The sequence below is a fragment of the Falco cherrug genome, chromosome 18 (assembly GCF_023634085.1).
Source record: "Falco cherrug isolate bFalChe1 chromosome 18, bFalChe1.pri, whole genome shotgun sequence".
NCBI lineage: Eukaryota > Metazoa > Chordata > Aves > Falconiformes > Falconidae > Falco > Falco cherrug.
The window spans coordinates 6,369,275-6,389,799 of record NC_073714.1 but is presented as its reverse complement, the minus strand read 5'-3'; the positions used below and the strand labels follow the sequence as shown (position 1 = coordinate 6,389,799).

At 54.7% G+C, this 20,525-nt stretch overlaps 1 protein-coding gene across 4 annotated transcripts; it reads left to right on the top strand.

Annotated features, from left to right (window-relative positions):
* The first annotated feature begins 720 nt into the window (after positions 1-720).
* On the top strand, positions 721-15,184 carry RASSF2 (Ras association domain family member 2). 4 transcript variants are annotated; one of them, XM_055696344.1, is made up of 12 exons: positions 723-825; positions 3,256-3,440; positions 6,548-6,690; positions 7,890-7,965; positions 8,122-8,273; positions 10,237-10,325; positions 11,981-12,132; positions 12,218-12,319; positions 12,550-12,601; positions 12,681-12,802; positions 13,594-13,691; positions 13,901-15,184. In XM_055696344.1, exons 3-12 carry the CDS (start codon positions 6,632-6,634, stop codon positions 13,968-13,970), a joined length of 972 nt encoding a protein of 323 aa, XP_055552319.1. In that variant the 5' UTR covers positions 723-825; positions 3,256-3,440; positions 6,548-6,631; the 3' UTR covers positions 13,971-15,184. The 4 variants fall into 4 exon arrangements, with proteins under 4 accessions (XP_055552320.1, XP_055552319.1, XP_055552317.1 ...); XM_055696342.1 differs by having other exon boundaries at positions 725-825; positions 6,608-6,690; XM_055696343.1 differs by lacking the exon at positions 723-825 and adding an exon at positions 2,653-2,757 and having other exon boundaries at positions 6,608-6,690.
* The last annotated feature ends 5,341 nt before the right edge of the window (positions 15,185-20,525 follow it).

Here is a 20,525-nt window from a genome sequence, read left to right as displayed (position 1 = left end):
GAAGGCAGCAAAATCAGGATTTAACCCCAGTTCCGCAACAAAGTTCCTCCTCGTGCTCATGCAAGTGCCCACAGCAAAACCCCCTATTTATGGGGGGGGGGGGGGGGGGGGTGTTACTCCCCTCTTTGCTCCAGTGGCACCCTGTAAGCTGGGGGCGGGGGGAGGGTGTATCATAAACACTTTCCCTCTCTTTGGGGCTAAATCCCTGGGGTTTGGGGCTGGGGTTTGCACAGCGCAGGCGGCTCCATTGTGCGGCGTGGCCGGGCTCTTCCTGTGACAAAGGGCCTCTCATCCCCGCCGGCCCTCGAAGATGCTGCTGGAATATAAATACTAACCCCGTTCCGCCTTGCTTCTGCCGAGTCAGTGTTTCCCCAAGCCAGATGGCTCCTCCTGAAGTTCTCGTCTTTTACATAAAAATTCCCAAAAATAAGGGGAATAAAAAAAAAAAAAAAAAAAAAAAAAAAGGCTGATTACAATCGGTGGTTGTAAAGATTCGCTTGTGTTGCTAAAGCAGCTGTTTAGTTTATTTCTTGGTTTTGTTTTTTTCTTCCCTTTGTGTGGGCTGTTTCTAGGCAAATTCCTTAAAGAGGAAAAAAAAAAAAAAAAAAGGGCAAAAAAAAAAAAAAAAGCCCAGAGAAGCCACAAAGCGCTGGGAAAGGTCAGGAGCAGACAAAGGCGGAGGGACGTGGCCACACGCCGCTGCTCTTCTGGAATACTTAATGCCTCCGCGCTCCCCCAAACCCTCCCGCAGCGACGCGGGGCGGATGGGCAGGATGGGACCCGCAGCCCAGGAGCGGCGGCTGGAGGCTGAGCGCCGTTTCGGAGGTAACCACCATCCCCAAGCTGCAACATCTGCTTCCAGGCAGATTTTTAATTATTATTATTATTATTTTCCTTTTCAATCTCCCTTCTCCGGGGGTGGTTTTGGATCCAATGGGATCCCACGGCCATGGTTGGGAACTGGTTGCTGCCAGCGCTCGGCCCCATTGCACCGTCCCGAAGGCAGAACGGTGAAGTGCGATGCCTGCATGGCTCCAGCACGGAATATCCCAGGGTTGGGGGGGTTTAAGGCAGAAATTACCACTTTTGACTGTGTGATGCTGCACACAAGGCTCCCTCTGGGAGTCCTATACGGAGCTGGAGCCGATCAGAAGAGCTTTTCCAGCCTGGATGTGTGGGATGGGGCATCTCATGGGATCCTGCTTCTGGCAGCAGGGATGGGGCATCCTGTGAGGTCGTGGTCTGTGGATGGGGCATTCTGTGGGGTTCTGGTCCTGGCACTGGGGATGGGGCATCCTGTGGGATTCTGGCACCGGGGATGGGGCATCCCATGGGATCCTGACACCAGGGATGGGGCATCCTGTGGGATCCTGGTCCTGGCAGCAGGGATGGGGCATCCTGTGAGGTCGTGGTCTGTGGATGGGGCATTCTGTGGGGTTCTGGTCCTGGCACTGGGGATGGGGCATCCTGTGGGATTCTGGCACCGGGGATGGGGCATCCCATGGGATCCTGACACCAGGGATGGGGCATCCTGTGGGATCCTGGTCCTGGCAGCAGGGATGGGGCATCCTGTGAGGTCGTGGTCTGTGGATGGGGCATTCTGTGGGGTTCTGGTCCTGGCACCAGGGATGGGGCCATCCCATGGGATCCTGCCACCAGGGATGGAGCATCCTGTGGGATTCTGGTCCTGGCACTGGGGATGGGGCATCCTGTGGGATTCTGGCACTGGGGATGGGGCATCCTGTGGGATTCTGGCACCGGGGATGGGGCATCCCATGGGATCCTGACACCAGGGATGGGGCATCCTGTGGGGTCCTGGTCCTGGCAGCAGGGATGGGGCATCCCGTGGGGTCCTGGTCCTGGCAGCAGGGATGGGGCATCCCGTGGGATCCTGGTCCTGGCAGCAGGGATGGGGCATCCTGTGAGGTCGTGGTCTGTGGATGGGGCATTCTGTGGGGTTCTGGTCCTGGCAGCAGGGATGGGGCCATCCCATGGGATCCTGCCACCAGGGATGGAGCATCCTGTGGGATTCTGGTCCTGGCACCGGGGATGGGGCATCCTGTGGGATCCTGGCACCGGGGATGGGGCATCCCATGGGATCCTGACACCAGGGATGGGGCATCCCATGGGATGCTGGTCCTGACACCAGGGATGGGGCATCCCATGGGGTCCTGGTCCTGACACCAGGGATGGGACATCCCGTGGGGTCCTGGTCCTGGCACCGGGGATGGGGCATCCCGTGGGATCCTGGTCCTGGCAGCAGGGATGGGGCATCCCATGGGGTCCTGGCAGCAGGGATGGGGCATCCCATGGGATCCTGGTCCTGGCAGCAGGGATGGGGCATCCCATGGGATCCTGGTCCAGGGGTGCAACCTGGGTGCCAGAACCAGGGTGTCCTTGGAGATCCCAGTCCCAGAGCCTGGGTCATCCTTCAGGATCCCAGTCCCGGGGCAGGGGAACCCCCTGGGTGCCGGGGTGGCGCATCCTTTGGGGTCCGCAGTCCTGGCCCCCACTAAGGGCTGTCCCTTGGGATGCCGGTGCCGGGGAGGGGTGTCCCGGGGTATCGCAACCCTGGGACCCCGCTGCGTGCCCGCAGCCCCGTCCGCGCCGCGCCCCGCCCCGCCCCGCTCCGCCCCGCCCCGCCCCGCTCCGCCCCGCCCCGCCCCGCTCCGCCCCGCCCCGCCCCGCTCCGCCCCGCCGGGGGGCGGCCCTCCGGGGGGCGCCGGCTGCGCTGCGGAGCGGTGCGGAGCGGGGCCGGTGAGTGCGGCGAGATGGGGCATCCCCATCCCCACCCCCACCCCCATCCCGCTCCCCAGCCCACGGGTACCCCGGCGCCAGCCCGCAGCCAGCAGGCGGGGAAGGCTGCGCCCACCCCGGGGGGGCTCCGGACCCCTCGCCCCGGGGGTGTCACCTCAGCACCCATCGAGCACCCTCGGCTTCACCCTTCCCTCCGGGGCTGGTGCCCCCCGCGGGCTGGAAGGGAGCCACGAGCACCCGCAGGTCCCCAGCCTGGGCACAGCACCTTCGCTGCGGCCCCCACCGCACCCAAGCTGGGGACCCCCCAGCTCCTTTCCCATAGCCCCCCACAAGCCGTGGGCCGGCCAGCAGCTCCGCTGGGGGGGTGGTGGTGGGTGTCTAACCTGCTGAGTGTGGCCAAGGGGTCCCCTCATGTCCCCGAGCATGCCAGCACCCCGAGGGCATCACCCTTCATCGGCTTGGCCACCGCTGCCCACTGCCCGTCTTTCCCCTTCCCAGGACGGGGCTGAGCAGTTGGGCTGGAGAACAATAGCGGCACCAGGAACAATGGAGCAGCCACACCTTCACGCGTAGGGATGCTGGACGGGCCCTCGGAAGAAATCCCAGCTCCAGAACAGCGCCTGGGCCGGAGCCACCGCGGGCGCTGAGCACAGTTGGTCGAGCGAAGGATCTGCTGGGACAGGGTGAGCGCTTGGTTGTGTCGTGCCGCTGGGCAAAGTGGCTTTTAGAGGCTCTGGGTGCCTCCCAGGGAGGAATTTTCGCCTTGGGATGCTTTGCTGTGGATTGCATCGGGGTCGAAGCGCTGTTGGGCCGGTTCAAAGCTGCCCTGGGCTGAGGGAAGCGGTGGGGGTTGTGCAAGAGGGAGCATCACGGCCTCCCCGGGGAGTGGGATATTCCCACAATCCCTCGCACAGCTGGGGGGAGCCTCAGCTGCGCTGAAACTGCGTCTCGCCGGAGCGGGGAGATGCCTGAGCGGCAGTGGGGATGCTGCTGAAGCATCTACATGCCATGAGAGGGGACCAAGACCCCCACTCCCCCCTAATGCTCCTTTCTTTGCAGGAGCAGGGAAAACTCTCCCTCTCTTGCTGAAAACACCATCTTTGGGGTCTTTTTCTCTTGTTTTTTTCTTTCTTTTAAAAAAATATATTTTTTTATTTTATCTGTGTATCTCCCCAGGAGCTCAGCACAAGCGAGCGCTGGTCCCCGCTCCGTGCAAGGGGCAGCGAGCGTGGCCAGGCTCCCTGTGCCCCATGGGGCAGGTGGGGTGCAGGGATGTAGCGTCTTAGGAAAATCCCTAGGGAAAACCCTAAGAAGGGTCTTAGGAAGGTTATTTTTAGGGAAAGGATTAAGTCTGGGGTCGGTCAGGCCTGAAAGCGACTGCGGGAGCAGCCGACGGCTGGTGTTAGAAGGCGGAGAGGGCTGAAATCCTCCTGCCACGTGTGCAGGGGGGATTGATTTGCTCTGAGGTTGTTTTTTTTTAAAAAAACAAACGCTTTGCAAGACAGCAGCAAAAGCTCAGCCTGTGCTGGGCACCAGGGAAGCACGTCAGCTTGGAGTGGGGAAACTGAGGCACGGGGGTACCAGGAAATTAAGATGGTGCCGAGCTGCTGAGGTTGAGCAACTGATTGGGCAATTTGCGCGCTGCCAGCCCGTTGGTTTTGGCAATTTCCAGCCTCTTGCTAAAGCTGTGGCAGAAAAGGGGGGGGGCTGCTCTGTGTCTGGGGATCTCTGGGCGTCCGCCACTCCCTTCCACCCACAGCCCAGCGCTCTCAAGACCCAAAAAATGGAGAATTTGCCCCTTTCCTCGCTGCTCGGAAGGGGATGTGATGACAGAGGCGACGGTGGCAGTGTCGGGGTGGTAAACAGGAAACCCAGCTCCTCAGCCCTAGGGGGACGAACCTGCATTTCGGGGCTCCCCTTCCATCCCAAAATGAGTGGTTTTTTCACTGGAGTTCACCCCAACATCCTCTTTAAGGGACCCGGGGCTTTGGCTTCACTCCTTCGTGAAGCCAACGCAGCAAAACTCCCCACGTCACCGAAGGCTTCACCCTGGGCTGCGCTGCTGGCGGGGTTTTTTGTTGGGTTGGTTTTTTTTTTTTTTTCAGCCACTTTGGTGTATTTTTGGCAAGGTTTTTGCATGGGCCAGGCAGCCGTGCCATGTAACCCTCCCTCGGCGCAGCAGTGCCTCAGCGGTGCCTTCCTCAGCGCTTTTCCATCCGCCTTCAGGGGCGAGATGCTCATTTCCATCATTCCTGTATCCCACAGCTGGTACCCCCACAGCTGGGTCCCTGCCTCAGCAGGTGCCGTGCAGCCCCCGCACCCACGTTTATCCCCAAGCCAGCTGCAAAACTCTCCTCCCGCTCTCCTTTTTGAGGAATAAATAGAATTATTATGAGGGTTAGTCCCTGTGGGAGGATGGATGGATGCAGGAGAGGCGGGTTCCGGCTGTGGGAGGAGGGTTGATGCCGGCCTTTGCCGGGATGCTGGCACGGCTCCTCAGCTGTCAGGAAGCCCGAAGCTTTGTCAGCTTTTCCGCCACGATGTGCGATATTTTTTTTTTGGTGGCAAGTTTCTCTTCTGCTTTCTCCAGGAGCGCTGGTGGCCGGGCCGGCTTCCTGCCCTTCCCCTGCTTGAACACCCGCTTTGCTTTTGCAACCTCTTCCGTGGCTTGAAGCACGATGCAGAGGGTTTTTCCTGTTGCCTGTAATTTATTTGCTGGGATATATCCCAAAGTACGGGGTAAGAGGTGAGGATTGCTGCTGTGCTGAGGATCTAGGGGCAGGTCTGTCCTCTGACACAGGTTTTGCTGCACGGTCTTGGTTGAGTCATTTATCCGCTTGGATTGTGTCGTGGGTTTGTTGGTTTTTTTTCAGGAAAATGGGTTTGTTTCCCAGGGGATCAGGAGGAAGCACATGGCAGTGCAGGGGGGGTGGAAGAAAACAGCGGTTTGTGGATCAAATGCTCTTTTCTCTCCTGGGCTTCTCTTTTGGGACAAGAGAAGTGAGGCGGGAGACCCTGGGAAAACGAAATCCCGCCTGTAGGAGAGTTTGTACAAGCACCTGGGGAAAAGCACGACCTGGGAAGCCCTTTCTTGTTGCTCAGAACCGCCCCGATGCAGCATTTCAAGGTCTCTCCGGTGCCTGATCTCCTGAGGGCTTCGCCCTAAACCTCATTTCAATTCCACTTTGTAGCATCCAAAAACCGCGCTTGTGCTCCAAGCCGGAGCCTCTCCCCAGGTGGGATTCTGGGGGGAGTTTCCAGGTGTTTACACGACAGCGATGGAGATGTTTTGGCACTGGAGGGAACACACAAAAATTCAACCGGCATCGTTAAAAAAACCTCAAGGAACCAGCCCAGCATTTCTGGCTGCTTGGGGAGGTCGGCCCCGTGCCCGCTGCCTGGCATCGGGCTGGCACGGGGAAGCAAGTGGATCCAGACTTGCGTGTCCGAAGCTTTGTAGTAAACCCCTTGTAATGAATGGAGAAAAGGAATAAATCTTGCCTATAACCCCACCGCCTCCAGGTCTGGCATCTCCAGGGTGCTCCGTGGATGCTCAAAATGCAAATGTTAGCGTAAGCGTATCTCCGCCGGTATTAAATTTTCAGTGAGCTTACAGTGCTGCTCCCCTTATCTGATCTCCCCTCCCACCCCATCGCTTTTCCTGGAGGAGCCGCATCAAACTTCACCCGTGGCTTCATCCGCTGGAGCCTCTTCCCAAGCACTCTTCCAAACCCCAGCAAGCTGATTTTTTTTTTTTTTTTCCTCCCTGTTATCCGTGGGCGCGTATCAGGGATGCGGTGACGGGGAGGTTCACGCCGATGCTTTTCTCTCCTCCCTCTTTGCCATCCAGCTCCCATGAAAGAAGAGCGGGAGGATGGATTACGGCGGCGGCGAGTACCTGGTCCCCTGCGGAAAAGACAAATACATCTCCAAGTAAGATGCTCGGTGTGGCTGTACCGCAGGCAGTCGGTGCTGGTAGCTGGGGCCAATTGGCGATATTCCCAGGGGTTATTTGCGATATTCCCCAGGGTTATTTTGCCTTTGAGCTGGGGAGCGACCCTGGGGTTTCACTCCATTCAGTTGGATTCGGAAACAAAAAGTCGTTCCGGGGCAAGAAACGGCAATTTCCTTTTTTTTTTTTTTTTTAAAAAAAGGGGTTGTTGATGGGATTTTGAATATTTTTTTTCTTAGGAGTGTGGCCAAATGCTCTGTAAACTGTCACGAAATACAGGTTTCGCTGAGAAAGTCCCCATTAGTAATTGCTCTTTCGTGCTTTGGTAAAGAAGTAAAACGATTCCTAAGTTTCAAGGAACGTTTTGGAGGGGGTAAAGGCAATATGTGCTCTTTTTCCTCCCTTTTTTCTTTCTCATAACCCCAAATCCCCACGATTTGGGCTTCTTTATAATGAGGCTGATGGTGCCAAGCATCCTTAAACTCCACCAGCCAGCCCAGCTGAATTAACGCCAGCTTTATGAATTAACGCCCGAGGCATTGCTTCCCCATGATTCATAGCTGTGCTTAGGCAGCCTGGGTTGGGATTTTTGTTTTTATTTTTATTTTTTCATTTGCAACTGGAGCAGGGCTCAGACTTTTCATTGGAGCTGGAGTTCAGGGTCTGGAGCGAGGAGCCAACGTGATAAACTCGCTGGTGATAACTTGTGACTCCAGCATGACCCAAGGGCTTGGGCACTCCAAAAATTTAATTGTTTTTCCGCCTTGTGACTGACTCCACAGGGGGCTGATGGTTTTCTTACCTCTTTTTGCAAGGTTTGTGGAGGGCAGGGCTGCGGGGAGCTTGTCCCTGTATTCCTGGCTGCCAAGAGCAACCCCTGGTTGAACCTGCAGCAGATACCCTCAACAAGGGAGGTCTAGAGGCAGCATAAGACTCAAATTTGCCTCAAATTAACCTGGTTTGGGGGCGCCCAGCAGTGTAGAAGGTTCATCGCCCAGCCTGACCCTGGGAAAAGCAGTTCCTGCTTTCTCCCAGATCCCCAAAATTCCCCCCTGGCCAGCTCAGGGGGCACGCCACCGGGTACCAACCCATGCCGGCAGCATCCTCCCTGGCTCCTCCACACCTTTCTCAGCATCTTTCCCTTTTTTTTTTTTTTTTTTTTTAAATTTCTTTTTCCCAGAAACGAGCTGCTCTTACACTTGAAGACGTATAACATCTACTACGAAGGGCAAAATTTGCAGCTGCGGCACCGGGAGGTAAGAAGCCCCTGGAGCAGGCGCACAGCTCAGCAGGAGAGACAAACCAAGGGAGCTGGGCTCGGTTGGGATTTGTGAGGTTTTAGAACCATTGCCCGCCGGTCAGATCCGTGGCTGTTTGTCTTCGGGGTGCTGAGCTGCCCACCTCTCGTGCAGGAGGAAGGCGAGCTGATCGTGGAGGGGCTGCTGAACATCTCCTGGGGCTTGCGGCGCCCCATCCGCCTGCAGATGCAGGATGACAACCAGCGCATCCGCCCGCCGCCCTCCTCCTCCTCCTGGCACTCGGGCTGCAACCTGGGAGCCCACGGGTGAGTAGAAGGAAAAGGAGACACCTACGGGGTGTGTGTCGTCCCCACCCCCCCCACACCCCCACCCCCCTCCCCATCCCCCAGCTGCGGGTTGTAGCCCCAGCTGCCTTGTCTCTGTCCTTTTGCTTCCAACGCACGACACCCCGAAGAAGCCAAGTCGAAAATAAAATTGCTTGGTTTCACTTTGCAAACCGCCCTCCCTTCTTTTGCAAAGACCCCCTGTCTTTTGCAATGATTCCCCCTTTTTGCCTTTACCCCCCGTTTTGCAAAATCCCCCCTTTTGCAAAACTCCTTTTTGCAAAATCCCTCCTTTTGCAAAACTCCTTTTTGCAGACCCCCCCCTTTCGCAAAGACTCCCCTTCTTGCAGACCCCCTTCTTTTGCAAAGACCCCCATTTTTGCAGCCTCCCCTTCTTGTAGGCCCCTCTCTTTTGCAGACCCCCATTTTTGCAAAGACCCCCTGACCTTTGCAACAATTCCTTCTCTTTTTGCCAAGACACCCCCTTTTGCAAAATCCCTCCTTTTGCAAAGATTCCTTTTTGCAACCCCCCCCTTTTGCAAAGACTCCCCTTCTTGCAGACCCCACCTCTTCTGCAAAGACCCCACCCCCATTTCTGCAAAAAATGTACAACTTTTGCAACTATTCCCCTTCTTTTGCAAAAACTACCTCTTCTGCAAAGACCCCCCCATCTTTTGCATCGATTCCCTCTATTTGCCAAGACCCACTCCTTTTGCAAAGCTACTTTTTGCAGACTGCCCTCTTTTGCAGACTGCCCTCTTTTGCAGACTGCCCTCTTTTGCAGGCCCCCATTTTTGCAAAGACCCCCTGTCCTTTGCAACAATTCCATCTCTTTTTGCCAAGACACCCCCCTTTTGCAAAATCCCCCCTTTTGCAAAACTCCTTTTTCCAGACCCCCGCTTTTGCAAAGACTCCCCTTCTTGCAGACCCCCCCTCTTTTGCAAAGACCTCAATTTCTGCAAAAACCGTCCAACTTTTGCAACTATTCCCCCTCTTTTGCAAAACCCCCCTCTTCTGCAAAGACCCCCCCATCTTTTGCATCGATTCCCTCTTTTTGCCAAGATCCACTCCTTTTGCAAAGCTCCTTTTTGCAAAGACTCCCCTCTTTTGCAGGCCCCTCTTTTGCAGACCCCCATTTTTGCAAAGACCCCCTGTCTTTTGCAACAATTCCTTCTCTTTTTGCCAAGACACTCCCCTTTTGCAAAAAGCGCTCCTTTTGCAAAACTCCTTTTTGCAACCCCCCTTTTTGCAAAGACTCCCTTTCTTGCAGACCCCTCATTTTTGCAAAGCCCCCTATTTTTGCAAAGCCCCTCTCCTTTTGCAACCCTCCCCCTTTTGCAACCCACCCCCCCTTTTACACCCCCCCTCCCCCCCTTTTGCAAAACTGCTCCTTTCTGCAAAGGGCCCTTTGCCTGCCAGAAGCTCTCCCGGGCCAGCCTGGGGGTTCCCTTGGGTACCAGTTTGATGCTGGATGTTGCTCTGGGCTGCAGCATCTCCCCGTGATGCCGGTTCCCAGCCATGCCCGTGGACCCCTGGGCTGCCCACCAGCACCCCCTGGCCCAGGGGGGTCTTGCCTGGGTTTTGCGGTTTTTTTTTAGATGTTTTCAAAGGGAATAAAGGGGCAGGTTCAGCTTTGCTTGGGCAGGGTGTGCCTGGAGCCTGCAAAAGCACTGCTTCAGGCTTCAGCAGCCCTTCCTGGGAAGAGGGCAGCTGCGATAAGATGCTCGAAAAGGTTTATTGGGATGGAACTTACGGATTTATGTTGCAGCTAGCCTGTGCTGTGACCCTACAGGGGTGGTTAATCTGCCAGATCCGTAGGGAGAATGGGCTGCTTCCCATCCTGGGTACGGCAGTGTGGGGGCTTGGAGAGGGAATTCTGGTTGTCGTTCCCTCTGCAGCTGCATCCTTACAGGTCACCCAGCATATTTTTTTTTTTCATTCCCAGGTCTGTGCTGAAGCCCAGCACTTTGCCAGACATCCAGGTTACGGATGCAGATGCCACGCCAAACACGGAGGCTCCCAGGAGTGCTGCAGGTGAGCCGGGCTCCGATCCGGTTGGATTTGCCCAGGTGGTTGGGATCGGCTGCCTTATGCTCCAGGGTTTTGTTTTGAGAAAACACAAAACAGGCATTTTTTTCCTTCCAGAAATCAGTTTCCCCATCCTGCTGCAGGTTATTTCAAGCCATTTCCCAAGCGCCTATATTTAATTCATTATTATATTTAATTTATTATGAAATTGCAACAAGAAAAACGCTCAGCCCGACGGCCCGAAGCCTTTCCCAAGGGGTTTTGCTCGGAGAAGGGGCCGCAGTGGGATGTGGTGAAAAGCAGCTTGGAAAGAAATAAGGGGATGGAGCAAAGAGCCTCGTGGGATCGTAGGGAAAAGGATGTTGGAGCTTCCCTTTCCCGGCGGCTCCGCTTTTAGGGAAGAAGAATAGGCACTGTTGGGAAGTGCGATTACCATGGGGAAGTCAACATTTCTGCAAAGGTTTTTGGTTTTTTTTCCCATCCCGGATTTTCCTCCGAGTGGAGGGGGAAGGTCTCCTCCGCCCTGGCGCTTCCTTAACCCCTTGCTTTGAGCGTGATTCAGCGATGAGAGGGACACAAGCTGCCCCACTGGCAACTCCCACTGGGAAAACCTGCTTTATGCATTTTTCTCATTCAACCGGGCATTTTGCAGATGTTCCTGGCTTCTTTTTTTTTTTTTTTTTTTTTTTTTGAGGAGAGTGCTTGTGGTGTTTTTATGGACATACACCCTGGAGGCAGAGAAGAACCAGCTAATCCTTTTGACTTTGGGATGCTCACCCGCTTCCCGGCTTGGGGATGAGCTGAGCCCTTGCAAAACTCATTGATCCATGAAACCCTTTTACTTCATCCATGACCTTCCAGCTTTCACCCCCCCCCTTTTTTTTTTTTTTTATTTCCTGTGCCCGACACTTTTTTTTTCCCTTTTAATTAAAGCTTGCCCGGGCAATCTCCACAACACATCATACCGTAGAAATAACCCAGCGGCTATTTCAGCCAGCCGTATGACGTTAATCCTCTGCCAGCGCATAAGAAAGAAGTCTTTTATTATATTTTTTCTTCCAAAAAGCCTGTAAAAACCAGCGCGTAACGCGCGTGCATGGCTCCTCGTGAGTGCTTAGTCACCGTGGCCCGTGGCGTGCAGCTGGAGCGGGGCGCACCGGAGATTTTTCTTGCTGCAGACATGCTTTGAATTAAAACATCCAAGCTCGAGACTGGAGTGGTTCATTAAAAATGGATGAAGAGCTGATTTATAATAATCTGGACCTGGGCCAGTTTTCACGCAGAGATCTGAAGTGCTGGCCTCATTTGCCTGTTCTCATTAAAAGGGGAGGAAAAAAAAAAGTAAAATTATGAAAAAGCGAGTAAAGATGCTCGAGTCGCCGGGAGAAGAGGCTTTATCCAGGTAGCAGCCTGGATTTGTGCAGTTAATTCTGAATTAATAGCCTCCTTCAGGAGCTCGGGGAGAGCAAACCAGTAGCTGCTGTGGTTCAAACTGGTGGGTTAAATCCATCCTGGGAAGTTTGTAGAGCTGTAATTCTGGGATGGTGACTTGCACATCCATGGAGGGACTCCCAGCAGCAGAGAGATGCTGGGGTAGGACCCTGTGGGGGTCTTGCTCACCCCCAGTTCTCAGCCCCATCCCCCCACCGGATCTTTTCCAGCCCCCAAGTCACAACCAGAGGAGACACCGCAGCTGATGCGGACACGGAGCGACGTGGGCGTCCGGCACCGGGGCAGCGCCCGTACCCCCAGCGAGCAGCGCCGCATCCGCCGCCACCGCTTCTCCATCAACGGGCACTTCTACAACCACAAGGTGAGCCCCACGCTCCCCGAAAGCTCTCCCAGCGGGTGGGTGGGGAGATCCAGGGAGGGGGTTACATGGATTTGGTGCTCCGTAGACATCCGTCTTCACACCGGCGTACGGCTCCGTCACCAACGTCCGCATAAACAGCACGATGACGACCCCCCAGGTGCTCAAACTGCTCCTTAATAAATTCAAGGTATGAGAGATATCCCCCCCCCCCCCCCCTCCTGGGTTGCTCTACATGGGGAATTTATACCTGTATATATATATATATATATATATATATATATATATATATGGGATACAAATATATAGATATATAAAAAATGCAATAGCAGAGCAAACCAACGGGATTTTTTTTCTAATTTCTGGGGAAGCCTAGGGTAGAGAGGTGGCTGGTTAACAGCGATGTCTTTCTCCCTTCAGATCGAAAACTCGGCGGAGGAGTTTGCGCTGTACATCGTCCACACCAGCGGAGGTGAGTCTGCCAAAAACCTCGGCCCCAGCACAGCCCTGTCGCCCCCCCGGGTCCAACGCCGGCGCTTTTGGTGTTGCAGAGAAGCAGAAGCTGCGAGCCAGCGACTACCCCCTGATCGCCCGCATCCTGCAGGGCCCCTGCGAGCAGGTCTCCAAGGTCTTCCTCATGGAGAAGGACCAGGTGGAAGAAGTCACCTACGACGTGAGTTTGCCGGCACGGGATGCTCAGCCCTTTGGAATTGGGATTGGGATGCAACTGGGGCTGGAAAACTGGGGGGAGATCTCCGTGCTGGGGATGCAGGGATCGCTGCGCTGTGTGATCCTGCGTCTCCCCCTGAAAACGCCCCATCCTGGGGGAAAAACCTTCTTCTGCGCTTAAACCCTCAACCAAGAGCAGACACCCCCAGCCCTGTTCTGCCCCCCTAAAGCTGACCACAGAAGAGCCATTCCTGTGCAGCCTTTGGTGTAATTAATTTTTTTTTTTTTTTCCCCAGCCGCGCGTTTATGGCAGGAGCAAACAGCTCATTCGTGCCATCTGCCGGCTCCCTCCCACCCCACCGCCGCTTTCCTCTTAAATCAGAGCCTGGATAAGATGCTTTTGGGGGATATTGGGGCTTAAACCGCCCAGACAAGGCACTTTTGGGGGATATTGGGGCTTAAACAGCCCGGAGTGACGCGCTGGGGGTGCGCAGGGCTGTCCATATCAAGGAGCCGGTGGGTAAAATGCAATAAACCACAGGTGGATTTTTTTCCCAACAATTAGCTAGCACGCATTTGCACAAGCTGGTGCACGTGCTGTGCAGGGGAAAAGTGGTTTATTTTAAGTTTTCTGGGTGGTTTTTTTATTTTAGGTTTCTGGGGGGGGGGGGGGGGGTGTCCTTGATTTCCCCAGTTAAATCTGGGGAGGGGATGCTGCAAGGTTGCCTTCGGCCTCGCGAGGTTGGGGCGTCCCCCTCTTCATTGCCCGGCTGGCGTTTCTCTCCACCCCCCCAGGTTGCTCAGTACATCAAATTCGAGATGCCTATCCTCAGGAGCTTCATCCAGAAGCTGGAGGAAGAGGAGGATCGCGAAGTGAAGAAGCTAATGCGCAAGTACGCCGGGCTCGCTGGCGTCGGGGGGTGATGCTGGGAGTTAAGGACGTTGTCGGGGGGCATTTCAGTGCTGAAAATTCATCTGCACGGCCTTGCATCCCTGGTGCAGTTTGAGTTTGGTGTGATTCTGAGGGTTTTGTGGCAGTTTGGGTTAAAAGCCCAGCGTGATGGTGCAAAAATCCTCTTTTCCTTGTCCTTCGCCTCCCCAGATACTCCATCCTCCGGCTGATGATCGAGCAGAGGCTGGAGGAGATTTCCGAAGGTCCGACGGCGATGTGAAACGCCTCACCAGTGCCCCGGCGCCGGGTTGCATCGCACAACTGTACCGAATCCTGAATCCCCATCGTTCCCGGAGCTCTCCCGATACCCGCCTGGATCTCTCCAGCTCTGAGCCAACCCATCTTCCCCCGCCTTCATCTGCGCAGCGTCCTCAGGGGCTCCTCCTTGGCAGACGGGGCTTATCCCAGCAAGGCTCTGGCTGGTGGCAGCTTCGGCCAAAAGCTCAAATCCCTGGAAATAATGGGGGGAAAAAAAGAAAAAAAAAAAAAAGAGGAAATCCGGGGCTGGGTGAGGGCTGCAAGCATTCGAGAGCAAGAATTTGGGGCTCAGTTTGAAGATGCTCACTTCAGCCATGCCCACACGTGGCTGCTGGCAGAGGACCTGCTGCTCGGTGGCATGAGAGCACAAATAATTCCTCTTCTTTTTTTTTTTTTTTTTTTCCCAGAAAAGCACATTTCTGTTGCAATAATTGGCAGGTGATGGGAAGCTTTTGTAAACTGAAAGGGTTGGCTGAGAACTGGGGCTTTTTGAATACTTTTGCTGCCAAAAGCGAACCTGGGGACTGACGGTTGGATTTACAGCAAAATTGTAAATCACATTTTTCCGGGTGCGTCCTCTTAACCTGCATCGGTCGCATAACCCCCTCCTCCCCCCATTTCTAATTTGCACTAATTTTAGGGATTTAAAAAACAAACAAACAACACATACACACACAAACCATGATGTCAAACCTCTCTAGTAGCTGTAACATGCCAAATAGCACTCGCAGGAGTAGTTGACGGCGCTGAGCATCTCTCGAGGGATGCTGTGCAGGATGCAGCGGAGGTGGCAGGAGGAGGGGGAGGCAGAAATAAAGAGGTTTTTATTTTGCAGCTTGATGTTGCAGCAGTGCCAGGACCAGGACTGGCTCCTTTACCACCATCACACCTGGAAGAACCTTGTTCCTCCCGGGCTAAACCAGCAATATCGATTTTATACCTCGATGTGAACTAAAACTCTTGACTTTTTCCCTCCCTGGAGTTTTTGCAACGTATCTTTGTAATTTTTTTTTTTTTTTGGTTTATTTTCATGGTACCTTTTCCACCTTTAACGTGTTAAGGAAAGTGTTGTACAGCGAGCAAGCTTTTTTACGTCTGTGAAGGATGACTGTGGCGTTGCTTGGTTGATTAACAAGAAAAGAAAATATGTAGCAATTTAATACAGACTGAACCCCCCCCCCGAGTTCGAGTTTGGTTTGTTGGAAATAAAGCACTTTGCGGATCGAAATGCTGCTGCCATGGGCTCCGGGGGGGGGGGGGGGGGGGGGCTGGGAGCGATGAGTGGGGAGAGCAAAACCTGCCTGTGTCCCAGTGGAAAAAGTTTCCCAAGGAGAAATGCTCCCGCTCTGCCGATTTGGAGACTCGCGAGCGAATTGCCGGAGGATCTGGGGGGATGTTGGAGGGTTTGTCCAGCCCTTGGCGACCACCTACCCCCATGCACCACGGTCAGCGGGCTCCATCCTCTGGATATTTCTTTTCCAGAAGGCAAAACTCGCCTCTAGAAGCACACTCTTGCGTTGCTTTGTCTTGATTTAAACAGGTGGAGTTTTTCAAGGGGATCTGTTCAGATTTTTTTCCCCTCCTGGAGGCTGAGCTCTCTGTGTCCCCCAGGTTGTCCCCAGCCGCGTTTTGCTGGCTCCCCAAAGCCGCTGGCCCATTTATCCAGCCCACTGAAGCCCGTTTATCCCTCCCCATGCAGGAGGGGGATATGAGTGACGTTGGCTCTGCTTGTCCGGATTTATCCACCGGGAAAAGTCCGATGTGAGTCGCGCCCGGCGGGCACAGAGGGGAAGAGCCAGCACCAGCGCGGCACCGGGTGCACGGGTAAGGGCAGCATCCTCGGCACGCAGTCGAGGGATTAAAAAAAAAAAAAGAAGAAGAAGAAGGAATTAGGTAGATAGCAAGGGGAAAAGTGTAAGGTTTTGGCACACACCTGAGCTGGAGGTTGGGATGGGGAGAGCATCTGGGGAAGCTCAGCACCCTGCCTGGCCCACGTTGTGAGCCATAAGCTTGGATGTTGTAGGGGAAAGCAAGAGGGGAAAAACCAGGAAGCAGAAAAAAATCCTCGTGTCTTAATTTTTGTGGGGTTTGCTGCTGGGTTTTGCAGTGTTTCCAGCGGTGGCAAGGCAGCTGCAAACAGCTGGAAGGGGGACATGCACTTCTTTGGGCTCTCCTTAAAATAAACCACATTAATCGGAGGAGCAGGGCAGCAAAACGAGGAAAATTAACTTAATCAAGCCCTTTTTTTTATTACTATTTTTTTTTAATCGCTGGGTTTTGAAGGGGGGGAGGGTCAGGCCTAGCAACTTCTAGCAGGGGCCACCGGAGGGAAACGCTGACGCAGGGATGCTGCAGCCGGGGCGGCCGGCCAGGGGGGCTCTGCTTTTTCAAAAGGCTTTTGTCAACGCAGCTCCTGCTATTTTGGGGGATGATTTCGGGGCCGCGATGGCTCAGCAGCTTCGGTACAATGAGCCTGTTTGCTCAGCCACCGGCTGGAGGGGTTGCAGGGAGGGGGGTGGGTTGGGGGGGAGCACATCCTGATGCTCCAGGGCTTTGCAGCGGGGTGGAAAACTGAAGGTGCAGCTTTGCTCAGGAATTTGGGAGCGTTGGCATTGCACCACGCTGGCATATTTATTAAATATATACCATCTGGTAAATATGTACGATAATACATCAGATGTATTTGTATGTACTATATAATAGTACATACCTTTATAGATATAAATACATAGAAATGTGTTTGTATCATACATAAAGGGCACCGGGACCCCCCCACTCACCATCCCTCCTTGTGCCCCGTTTGCAGGTCGGGCAGGATGAGGCCCCGCGATGCCTGGTGCTGGGTGGTGATGCTGCTGCTCGCCCTCTTCAGCGACGTCGCCGGTGGTCGCCGCGGTGCCGGTGGGAGAACTGGCGGGCGAGGCGGTGGCGGCGGTGGCGGGGGGCTGCGCGGGGGCTTTCGGGCCGTCTCCCGCAGCGGTGGCACCCCTGGCCGTGGCTCGAAGGTGGCGGGGGCCATCGCTGCCGGCGCTGCTGCGGGGTACGGCATGGGGCTTTTGGGGCGCCCACGGCCATCCCGCCTGGGGCACGGCGTCCCGGCAGCCCGGCAGCCCCCACCGGTGGGTGGCTTTCATGCCCCAAGTTGGCCGGACATGGGTGCCAAGAGGGGACCCCCCAGCCGAGCCTCTGGGGACCGGCGTGGTGGCATCAGCCCCACTCTGCTGCTGGCACCCGCTGTCTGCTTCATCAGCCACGGGCTGCAGCGCTGAGCACGGCAGGGGACCCCAGGGGACCCCCGGCCGGCTGAGCCCGCCGGGATTTCTTAGTGAATGACTTTCCTGGGAGATTAGATGTGGCTTGGGGAGGTGGAAGAGATGCTCCGCCGCTGCCTCAGTTTCCCCCCGCCGGCACGCTGGGACCCTGAGCCAGCAGCCGGAGCTGGCAGGGCCACCCGGGAGCCGGCCAGATCCTGCAACCCCCCATCTGCAAGAGCACGTACGTGAGCAAACCCAGCCCGGCAAGGAGGTGTGGATATTTGCACCCGGGAAGATGCTGGAACAGCCCCACCAGCGCTTGGATCTAGTTTCCTATTGCACGGCTTTACCAAAAAACGCTCCTTTCCCCCCGCAAGAGCGCTGGGACTCTGGGGGGGTTGGATGCAGGGCTTGAAAATGGACCCCTCCACCTTGCAATAAAGTTTGGCCTTGAGACAGCCTCTCTTTTTTTAACCAAATCCATCGTGTTCAGCACTGGCAGCAACCTGAGGAAGAGCTGCTGCATCTTCAAGGGATGCTGCAGAGGCGGGAAAGCATGATGCTCGGGGACTGAAACACCCCCCCCCCCCCCCCCCAGCTCCATCTCTTTGGCTTTGATATGACCAAACACGTCCCGATCTTTCCCATCCCCTGCCCAAAACACACCCAGCTGTGGGACTGACACTCCCTCAGGTGCTTCATGTTTGGCAGAGAGGCTGCAAGTTCACCCTGGGAAGAGCTTGAAAGGAGCAGTGAGTGATGCTTTCCCCTCCAGCACCTGCGGTTTCTTCTCTAATCCCTGTCTGGGGGGGGGTTACACCTTCCCTACAACCTGGTGCAGCAGCTCAACCGTTGCTGTGAGCAAAGAAAATAAAAAGAGACACCAAGTGAAATATTGGGGATCCCTAAAAAACTTGTGGGCAGCCACGAGCACCGTCCTCCAGCAGGTAAGTCCCTTGCCAAAGTATTTTTGAGCCTGGATGTCCGTGAGCAGCGCATTCCCCCTTAGAATGAGGGGAGGGGGGTGTAAATATCCTTATCACCTCCCCAGGAGAGCGGCTGGGTCGGGTCCTACCTCTATCCAGGGGTGGAAGGAGCCCTGGCAGCTGTACATTGATTTTCTGGGCTCTTTTTTAATGCTTTCTTAAATTGTACAGAAGTCATTTGGCTCCCGAAGGATTTAACAGCATTTCAAGCATGGGATGCCCCCCAGGCCGATGCTCTCATGGGCGGCCCAACCTCTGTCATCTCTCCCCTGGCTTAGGGAGAGCTTTTAGGCTGAACAAATCCAACTTTTCCTATAGTGCACCGTGGGGTTAATTTTTTTAACGTGCTTGTTTAAAAGAAACAATGAACCCAGCAGAAACTCTAGGCACAGCTCAAGTTTGCATTTTTCCAGCCTATATTTTGCATCCAGAGCCACTCGGGTTGTGCTTCAATGCCCAGACCCCATCACCAGCATCCTCCGCTCACAGCCCCCAGTTTGCAGCCTGAGCTCAGAACCCCTGTCAGGATGATCCTGCGCTTCCCACATCACATTCCCAGAAGATCTTTTCTTGCTTTTCCCTCCCACCTGCATGCAACACATGGGGACACGCTCCGATTTCCACCCCCCAGTTCAATTTCCAGCCCTTGCGGGGGGGTGAGTTGCGGGAAAAGGCTGTAAAAGCTATTAGCATCCTTGTTAATTACCATGTGCTGAGGGGCTTTGGGGTTGCATGTTTTTGGGGGGGAGTGGGGCTGCTTTTGAGCAACCCCAGATGCTGCGATCCCTCGGCGATGTGTTTTTCCAGGCGAGTGGTTACTGGCAAACTCCAGGCATTTTAATACATTTTGCTCTGGAACAGCGAGCGAGCACCGGCCTCCAGCGTGCTCGGCTGTAAAGCTCAGCCTGATTTTGCAGGGGTTTTTCTGGAGATCGAGCCTTGCAAAAGCATCCCTGGGGCTGGTCCTGGGAGCTGGTGCTGGGCTCAGACAGGAGATGGTGCTGTTCGCTCTGCGATGCGGCGCCTCCGATCCCCAACACTGGGTCAGATGCAGCAATAAAATCACCCCTGGATGAGGTCTAGGCACTCACTTTGCTTTTCAAGCCTCTAACTAAGACTATTTCTCCCCCAACTCTGCAAACCCTTCAGTTGGGCACCAAAAATCTGCTTTTTTGCAGATTTTTTTTTTTTTTTCAGGCAAGAATAATCTATTTGGTTGCTCTGCCTGCCTGGGGGATGCTTGTTTGCGGAGATGAGGGATGCAAAGCGCCGTGGGATGGGCGATTCAGCGCAGAGTATAAAAAAAACAACCCCCAAAATTTTATTGCGTTTGTACTTCAGGGTTTATTATCGGCCTGGTGAATCAGAAACGCTCCCTAACGTTGCTTGGCAGCAAGGCTGCCACCTGCGCTGCAGGATTTGGAGTATTTAAGCTAATTAACACAGAGCAAATCATTCATCTAGTCCAAGCAACCCGTCCTAGGGGCACAGAAGGCTCCAGGGATTTGGATTCAACCTTAAAGGACACGAGGGCTCGAAGCGTGTCCCCGTGTCCCGCGTGAGCGCTCCAGGAGCCAGGAAAACTCCGATGCTCCCCCCGACCCCGCAGCCGACAGCTCCGATAATCACCCTAAAACCCAATTACCTGGGGCAGGACCCGTGCTGGTTAAAAAACGGGTGGGAATGATTTTGGGGGGGCTCATCTGAGCCGTGTTTCCCTGCGCTTGGGTCGCTGGAGCAGCTTCCTTGTGCTGGGGTGCAGTGCAGGGAAAATGGGGGGTTTGGGGGGCTAAAAATAAACATTTTGTGTTTCTGCCTGCTGAGGTCAAACCCTCGCCGGGGGGGGGCATCATGTGGGTGCTGCCAGCCTCTTCCCAGCAACATCCATGGGCTCACCTTGGAAAACAGGGGGGGGGGGGGGGGGTGTCCTTCTTTTGGGGGGGTTGGTTGGTTGTTTTTTCCTTCTTTTGGGGGCTTGGGGGTTTTTTTCCTTCTTTTTTTTTTTTTCTTCCTTCTTTTGGGGGCTTGTTGAATTTTCTTCCTTCTTTTTTCTACATGTGTTTCTTTGTTGGTGTTTGGGTTTTTTTCCTTCTTTCTGTTTTGTTTTTTTTTTTTTTTTTTCCTCTTACCGCTGGGCTGCAGCTTGCCAGTGCAAGGCTTATTAGGGGATGGGTCTCCCCAGCCCATCACTGCAGGGTTGTATCTTCATTGCTACCTATTTCTCTTTCCAGTTTGAAATCACTGTCATTTTACCTTGAAAAATCTTAATTAAGAAGA

Excerpts from the sequence above, each read along its gene's own strand:
- RASSF2 (XM_055696344.1), top strand. The coding sequence starts at position 6,632 with ATGGATTACGGCGGCGGCGAGTACCTGGTCCCCTGCGGAAAAGACAAA. Across the intron at positions 8,274-10,236 it reads TGCAACCTGGGAGCCCACGG|GTCTGTGCTGAAGCCCAGCA; the intron begins GTGAGTAGAAGG and ends TTTCATTCCCAG. Across the intron at positions 13,692-13,900 it reads GTGAAGAAGCTAATGCGCAA|ATACTCCATCCTCCGGCTGA; the intron begins GTACGCCGGGCT and ends TCGCCTCCCCAG.